The sequence below is a fragment of the Papio anubis genome, chromosome 15 (assembly GCF_008728515.1).
Source record: "Papio anubis isolate 15944 chromosome 15, Panubis1.0, whole genome shotgun sequence".
Classification (NCBI taxonomy): domain Eukaryota; kingdom Metazoa; phylum Chordata; class Mammalia; order Primates; family Cercopithecidae; genus Papio; species Papio anubis.
The window spans coordinates 20,768,364-20,777,486 of record NC_044990.1 but is presented as its reverse complement, the minus strand read 5'-3'; the positions used below and the strand labels follow the sequence as shown (position 1 = coordinate 20,777,486).

General features: G+C 35.8%; 1 protein-coding gene across 4 annotated transcripts in view; it reads right to left on the bottom strand.

Moving 5' to 3' along the window:
* Positions 1–729: 729 nt before the first annotated feature.
* The window catches only part of AKAP11 (A-kinase anchoring protein 11), a 50,795-nt gene continuing 42,401 nt past the window's right edge, over positions 730–9,123 (bottom strand). For all 4 annotated transcript variants that reach the window (XM_003913816.5, XM_009191846.4, XM_009191845.4 and 1 more), the window contains 2 exons: positions 6,179–6,339; positions 730–4,803 (listed from right to left, as the gene is read on the bottom strand). In XM_003913816.5, the coding sequence (XP_003913865.2) occupies positions 4,663–4,803; positions 6,179–6,339 (302 nt within the window). In that variant the 3' untranslated portion in view covers positions 730–4,662. The remainder of the gene's footprint in view (positions 4,804–6,178; positions 6,340–9,123) is intronic.

Here is a 9,123-nt window from a genome sequence, read left to right as displayed (position 1 = left end):
AACCATTTCCTAATTTCTGGGCTTAAATTACATTAAGATAGGGCACAGGAAAACTATTTGTATATTACAGTGTTAGGTACCTATAATTATGCATTTGTCCAAACCCACAAATGCGTAACAGTGAACTCTAATGTCAACTATGGACTCTGGATGATAATGGTGTGTGTGTCAACGTTGGTCCACAGATTGTAACAAATGTCCCACTGTTGCGGGGTGCTGACACTGAAGGAGGCTGGGGAAAGAAGGTATATGGGAGCTCTATATTTTCTGCTCAATTTTGCTGTGTGCCTAAAAGTGCTCTAAAAATATTCTATTTAAAAGGAAAAAAAAATTCTTAAGACAAAGTCAAATCCATTAGTAAAAAAAAAACGGCAGCTAACTTTTAAGTATCCTGTGTACACGGTTTAACAGAGGTATGGTCTTACTATGGAAAGAGTGCTCAAACCAGGCTAGAAGAATTTCATAGCCATGTTCATATTCAAGGCAACCATAATATTCTATTTTGCATTAAATCCAAAGCAGGTTGGGCAACCAACCTTTTAAGTCACTGTGTCCGCATTCAGGGCATCTATAAGTAGGCAGAATCTAGTGTCCAGTTGAAAATATTTCTAACTTCTCTTGTTCTCAAAACCATGATCTAGCACTTCGGTCCTCTCGTGTGGTCTTCTGTCATAGCGGTCCCACTCATTACAGAGCAGTTAATGAGATATTATAGAATGAAAACCAAGACCAGGTATTTCTTAAATTTATTGAAGAACTCTTAGTTGGGAGAAGAAAGATCACAGGCTTAAACAATTGTAAGATAAAACAATTAATTGCAAATAATTACAAAAGTAATTTCTGAAATTTTTTGAGCCACTGCTAAAACAAAATTTTAGTGCATCTCAAAGTTCATGTTTTGTTAAGTGAACATATTAAATTACTGAAGAGCAAAAAAGAGTTACTGTTACACAGTACAAGATCTTAATGTAGTAACTGAGCACAGCCAAATAAACAGCTATAATTATTCCAAGCTGCTTTTGCTATGTATCTGGTATATTAAACAAGAAAGTGGATTACTTTTAACACTGCACAAGTAACCAAAGGTAGCAAATCCAGCAATATTAAAACCGGATATTAAATAGTATTCAAACATTACAACAAAAACAAAATAAGAACCTGTAGAACTACAACTCTACCCTATGAAAGGAATGTACACAGATGGTTAAAAAAAAAAAAACCAATAAATAAATAAAGTGACAAGAGTGACTAATTCTGTATCCACATCTTCAGAGCAGGAATACAGTAAATGAGTAAATGCTTAGAGGAGTTTTGCTGAAAATGAGAAAAAATTCATCTCACTTTAGTATAATTTTTCTAAATTCTCACTGAAGCTCTAATTCTCTTGTGCTGGTGACAGGTGGACAGGGTATTTAAATGCCAAGTATTCTCCCTACACCCTGAGTATGGATGCATCAGTTGTTTAAAATTCTGTGGAAAGTTTCCTTAGAAAAACATAAAATTTAAAGTGATATACTGATGGGAAATTGAATATAGTAATTGTGGAAGAGTATCAGCTAAATAATTAAGTAGACATTTAAATGAAGAATCAAGGTTAAACTCTGCATTTGGGGAATGTGCACTAATGTCAGCCTTCTAATATCAAAGTCAGATAAGTAAACTATCTTTCACTTTATACATAGTGCATTTATAAGTAAATTCTCTTACCAGCAACATCAAGCCCTTGTTGGAGCAAAATTAAAGTATTAAGATTTGAATTAACTTACAACAAATATCTGAAGGGGAAGTGGAACATTTTTCAAAGTATAAAGATGTTATCACATATATTCACCATGAATCCTCTTAAAGGTTTTATAATGCCATTAAATTATATCAAACATCCAACAGATATTATTTTCTTCTGTGATTTATAAAGGAAACATTCCTTTTGTATAAATCAGAAATATTTTAAATATCAACCTTAACACCAAAATATACATGTAATTTTAACTTGGTTTAGGAAAACATGAAAGAACTGTCACATTTTGGTGTGAACAAGGTTCTGAAAACCCCCTATCAGAGGTCTCATTCACTTTTTTCCACATATCATTTGAAGGTTATGAAACTGGTAAACAGAGAATTCAGCTCAATGTACATCAAAACTTTAACGGTTCTGAAAAAGATATATTTCATAAGGGCCAAAATGTACAGCACAGCAATATTACAATGTTACAGTAGAAATACATCAAGCCAATTTGTAATAAAATAAGAGAGTTGTCTTCAAAAGAGCTGTTTGACTATAGAGCAACCAAATAGATCTAGAATATCTTTGGAAAAACCACAAAGTGCCTTTAAAGAAAGTTAAGTTTAGACTATACTTAATTAAAAGATACTGCTCTAAACTCAAAATTCTTTTCTCTATATGAGGAAGTTTGACACTTCTTTTCGCACTTGCCAATATTTAATATTTTTAACTCACACTTCTTTTCACATCTGCCAATATTTAGTATTTTACTCTATGCCCCTGCACTGAATTGATGTAAGTGTGAAGTTCCACTATTATTATTACCACACATGCTAATACCTAATAACTGGTCTGTCATTTTGTAGTGGTTAAATAAGCAAATGCTGAACTCAGCACAGCTCTAGCAAAATGCAAAGGAAATAAGAATAAGAAAAGTCTCACCTCAGAATGATTACACCATAAACAGAAGTAAACATTTTCAAACACAAAGTTTTACAAAATAATGTATTGTCACTTTGAAAGAAATTCAGAACTCTATTTTGCTGTTGATCAAACCTGTGCATACACTCAAGTTACTAAACACAATTTGATACATACTTGTAAAAATGCATTCTAAACTTAATAACCAATTAATTCATAATTAACAAGAGCAAACATTCCTAGTCCTAACATTTACAAACCCAGTCCAGTGCAGCCACATCTCAAGTTCTGAAAAGCTAAAGGCAGAAACAATTCTGGTTATACAATTCCTGCATTTCTCCACCTTAAAAAATACTTGAAAAAACTTCAGGAAACTTTATATTAAGGCTTGCTGTATTTCTGTATCTTAAATTGAGAAAAATCAAAACCTACAATGTTACCTCAAGTTATTTAAATAGCTTTTGGCATTTTTCTTAAAAAGCAAATTTGAATCTTTTACTATAAAACATTTCTATACCACAATTACTAATTCACATTAATGTAAGTGCCCTTATTCCCTATTCCTTGGCAGGTGCTATGTCTTCTACATTTTGTGCAGCTTTCAGGTCAGTCAATGCTCAGAAAAAAATGAAAATGTAATGGAGCAAAACCAAAGCCCCCACAAAAAGTGATTTATCCTAGATTACAAAATCCAGTAGTGGAAGAACCAACATTTACACACCCAAATACACACACATCCACACATACACAGGACACAGCGGGAGGTGAGAGAGAGTGGTGGTGGGGAGGTGAGAGAGTAGGGGGAGTGGGGGAGGTGAGAGTTGGGGGAGAGGGCAGAGAGCGGGAGGAGGGGAGAGACAGACAAAAGCAAAACACAACCTTGGTCCTCTATTCATGTCAACTTGCAGTTTCTGGACACAAACTAGTAGGAAATGTAGAGCCCAGAAAGATCATGTCAGACAACTTGACAAGACGGTGTAGATATGGTGAGGGGGTGGGGGGATCCCAATTTTTCAACCATATTCTTGGTAGAGTTTTTTTCAAAAATCCAACAATAAAAACTATTGGCTTCTCTAAATGCATTTCCATATTAATATTAATTTTTAAAATTTCAACATATTTTATAATTTTTCACTTGTAAGATAAGTCGGGAACCCAAAATCGTCAAAAAGAGGAATAAAAATTCTTACTGCACAATCTTTATAGGCGTTTTATTTTAAAGCACCTTTTTAAATCTTAACAGTGGGTTTCTAAAAAGAAAACAGTAAAATAAAAGAGGGAACAAACTGGCAAGGTTAAAGTACTCCTTTACACACACACACACACACACACATCACTTTCATGCCAGAATGACTGGCAGCATTGGCAAATAATGTCATCTGATGAAAGGATGGGTCAAACTATCACTTAGTGTTTATAGAAACCTAAAATACTAATGTTTTTGCTAAGAAATTAAATAGTTTGGGGAAATCAAAAAGCTACCAACAGCTGAACTATGAAATATGAAAATGAAACTGATTTTTAAAAACAGGAAAGACCAAAAATCTACTAGAAATTAAAAAAAATCAGCCTCAATTTTATTTTCTGATGTCAGACTAGTTATTAATTAGATGCCATTTGTTTGCAAAGGAGCAAAATGATAACTCTATCACTGGAACCTATCCTCAGCCACTTCAGTGCAGTTTCTAGCAGCACTATTTGGATACAAAAAGAATGTGGTCAGACAATGCCCCTGAAAACCCCATGGTTAGACCTTCCTTCAAATACATGTTCTTAGGGTCTTCACACACTACACACATGTATAGAAGAATAAATGAAGCTAGTATTTTGACAGAGATTACAAAAGTATGAACTATATACACTGAGTGATAACCCAAAGCGCTTAGAAAGCTATATTTACTTGCCTCCCAACTGACTGACAATGTTAATATTCACTATTCAAATTTTATCCTAAACATCTTTATTGGCTTGTTCCCCTCCCCAAACAAATACTAAAATATACTGGTTTGGGGTTTGCTCTATGCATTTTCCAAGAGCCAATCAAACAGTGACTTGCATCTCTCCTCACTGGAAGCTTTTTCCATCACTTCATAGTACTGAAGCACAGCCTGCAGGAGGTCTCCCACTTTCCATCCTTTCTCTTGTAATTGTTTTGAAAGCTAAGAACGAAAGAAAGATGTGTCAAACATTAACCAAAAACAATTTTATAACAAAGCTTTTATTTTTGGCTGAAACTAAGAATCCTGCTGTTTACAATTAAATAGTTTCCTAGTTATAACAAGGTCTTCCCCTCTAAACCGCTACCCCTTTACCCAAATTAAACATTTTCCCTTCTTCCCCTATATAAACACATCTCCTCCAGAGAATGACACTTTGGGATCGCTGGAGACAAAGCTCCACAAACCTCACCAAGCAAATAGTCTGCGTGGGAGTGCAGAGACTGAGTTTCTACAGGAAATTCTTCACCTAACTAAATACAACTGCCACACCCTCAATTAGAACATAAAATAATAAAGACTACGTCAAGCTCAATAAACGGATGTGGATTTTCCTTCCACAACATATAGTATGTTATTTTTCTGGAATACACACTCTAGCCTCAATGATGACATGGCTTTCTAAGTTAAAAAATGTTAATGTTTCAACATACATACATACATACATAAATAAATACAGGTTTAAATAAATCCTGTTGTCCCACTCATGACATGCCTTCGTTCACTTCTTTTTCTACTAAGTTCTGTAAAAGTTCTTAAGTTTTGAAAGATCTGTAAGTTAAATTCTGAAAAACTAATTTGTGTTAACATATATATGCTTAACCTTTTTAAAAACAGCTTTATTGAGATAAAACTCACATAACATACAATTCACCCAAAGTGTCTTAGTCAATGGTTTTTAGTATGTTCTCCAAGTTGAATGCAACCATCACCACAATTAGAATATTTCTACCACACCAAAAGGAAACTTCCAATAAAGAAAATTATGCAACAAAAACCTTAAGACTGTAAACTGAAAATCTTGACTAATAAGGTATTTGGCACATAGTAAGCATCTTGTTTAAACTTTTATCAACTTTTAATTATGACAGATTCTCATATGAATGAAACTGGATTATCAGAGAAAGATATATTAGGTACAATTATGAATCAATTAAATACAGAGAATAATTCAACTTTTTCATAGGAACACACACAATGCTTATTAATAGCATCTACCTTTGAGAGCTTAGTGTTATGCCAGGCATTAGACTAAGCATTTTTTTAACATTATATTTAATCCTCATAAACCCCTGTAAGGTAGATTCTATATTCATTTGCATAGCGCAGTTAGGGGCAATGAGACAGACTGGTGAACCTGCCTCTGGTTACCCTGCTAGAAAGAGGCAGAGCTGATGTCTGAACCCAAACTGTTGGATACTACAGCCTAAGCATTTAACCACTCTGCCATCACCAGGCATCTTGTTAGACCAACCACATGACAAGAACATCATCTACTGTTAAATGTATACTAACCCTCTATAAGGTAGGTACTTACTAGCATAAACTCCTTATTTGCAGAGTCATGAAAATAAAGTTCTGCAACTTCAGCCTCAGAGGCAATGAGCCATTGAAGAATAATCCTTAGCTGGGGGTCTACCGTGCATGGCTCCATGTCAATATTCGTAATTAGCAGTGTCTTTCCATCTTGCCCCAAACCTAATATTTAAATGTAAACAATATAAAGTAAAACTCATCAATTTAACTCTCAACACTCTGGTTGTCAAGTAGATACAAATATTTTCCCTTTCTTAGGATTCTAATGAATGGTGAAAAAACATCCATCTTTTTCTAACCACACCATAACCTCAACTAAAACTTTTAAAGGGCAAAATAATGTAAAACAAAGGAACAACTTTGATCATTTATTGATTGCAAAAATGTAAAACACCATTTTAACGTAATGAATTCAAGTTCTATAAATACCATAATTTGATATAAATTATGACCAATGGGTTACAGAGAAAATAGAACTATAAAGCTATCATCACAATAAAAATTAAAATGAGGCTGGGCATGGTGGCTCAGGCCTATAATCCCAGCACTCTGGGAGGCCGAGGTGGGCAGATCACTTGAAGCCAAGAGTTCAAGACCAGCCTGCCCAACATGGTGAAACCCCATCACTACTAAATATACAAAATCCAGCCAGGTATGGTGGCACATGTCTGTAGTCCCAGGTACTCAGGAGGCTGTGGCACAAGAATCACTGGAACCCAGGAGGCAGGGGTTGCAGTGATCCGAAATTGTACCACTGCACTCCAGCCTGGGCAACGGAGCAAGACTGTCTCAAAAAACAAAAATCTCAAATAAAGAAGAGCAGCAACATTTGTGCAGCACATATTCCATCCTAAGTATTGTTCTAAGCTCTTTATATGTACAAACTCCTTTAATCCTCACAACCACTCTATGACGTAGAAACTATTATCGTATCCATCCTACAGGTGAGAGATCTGAGGCAACGAGAGCCCCAGAGTCCTCCAGTGGGGAAGTGGCTGAGCCAGGACATTTACACAGGCAGTCTAGCTCCATGCTCTTAATCACTCATTCTTCAGACAAAACTGGGAGGAAATGCCATATGCAACCACTTACACCCAAAGCCAGATCAGGGAATTTTCTGGTATACTCCAAGTATCAAGATTATCTCTAATTTATTTTCTTTTTTTATGGTACTTTTGTTTTCATCACAAAGAGAGATCCATCTCTGTTGATGGAAATAATGACTTGTGGGCCAATATCATGCATTTAACATTCCTGCTGCTTAATGACACCTGAGCAATATGGAGTGCTGAGACCAGGACCCCTCCACCCCTTAACACACACCACAAGAGGTGAGCACCAGGGCATGCTGGCAGACATCATGCCAATATGTACCAGTAATGGAAAGACTGTTGACAGATGTCTCTGATTCTCTGCTACAGTTTGCAGGCCATTCTAGACCACTATTAATTATTTTCAGGATTTGTGTTGGTCCCTAATTTTTAATTTAAAAGATTTGGTCCACATTACTCTCTAAAAATAAATGTATTGTCTTTTCCCTCCCCTCTCTCAAACACTCTCAATCAAAAATAGGTTTGGTACACCACGGTACAAGGCATGGTCTCTGGGCCTTTTTGCAATCCTGCGGAGTTCAGGGGGCTGGAAGCTAAATCACCCACTGCTTCTCTGCACTGCTGGTGTTTTCTCAGTTCAGGACTCCTGGTTGCCTGGCCTACAAGAACCTTCAAACAGCCCTCTCTTTAGAGAAGCCACTAACAATTAATGAAAAGGGGAGGGACTGACATCCTGCAACTATAAATTTTTTTTTTTTTAAAAGAAGTTTGTTGCCTTAGGATTTCCATAATTTTGGTCTATAAATCCAGACCAATCTATCTCCTAATTTACCAATCTCTAACAAATTTAAAGTTGGCTGTAACTTTCTATACAATGAGAAATACCTATAATCTCAAAAGCTCAGTAATGACATATCAACATATAATTAATCTCCTGTTTCTACCTACTCACAAAAGAAATCCTGGCCGGGCGCGGTGGCTCAAGCCTGTAATCCCAGCACTTTGGGAGGCCGAGACGGGCGGATCACGAGGTCAGGAGATCGAGACCATCCTGGCTAACACGGTGAAACCCCGTCTCTACTAAAAAAATACAAAAAACTAGCCGGGCGAGGTGACGGGCGCCTGTAGTCCCAGCTACTTGGGAGGCTGAGGCAGGAGAATGGCGTAAACCCGGGAGGCGGAGCTTGCAGTGAGCTGAGATCCGGCCACTGTACTCCAGCCCCGGCGACAAAAAAAAAAAAAAGAAATCCTTAACAGCCTGGTTAGTGCCAAAAGTAATCTTTTTCAAAATAAATTTCATATTTATATTAACTTGTATCTTTTTTCTTAATCATTCCTCAGTAAAGCTAGTTAAGCAATTGCTAGTTCATTAGAGAATACTTACCACATGCATTTATACCATGTGTAGCCTTTAGAATAACTGTTCACAGGTGTTACTTGAGAAAAGGCATAGAACTTTTATAAACAAAGTCAACACTTTTTTATTGAACAAGAATGAAACAAATATTGCAGTAGGGAATATCAATATCAAATATCAGTAACACTAAAAATATTGCCCCATCTCGACTTTGTATCTGATGAGAAAAACTGACTTCTAGAAGCCCTATATAAAGAATGTCGACTTACAGAGACATTAAAACTAAAAAAATAGTAATCTTAAGTCTAAAGATTGCAGCTTAAAAATTGGGATGTGACTTCCCTAAACAAGGTGTTAAACTTATTTAAAATTCAGGTGTCATAAAGTAAATTTCGAGAAATCCTTTTTAGCTATTTTCTGTTTGCCTGCTTCTAGAGAAGCAATTTTTAAAACATCACTAGTTCAAAAACAAGTATCTCAAAGAGTACAAATACTTTTATAAGTGCCACTTTATAGAAGACATCATTGGTATTTTCA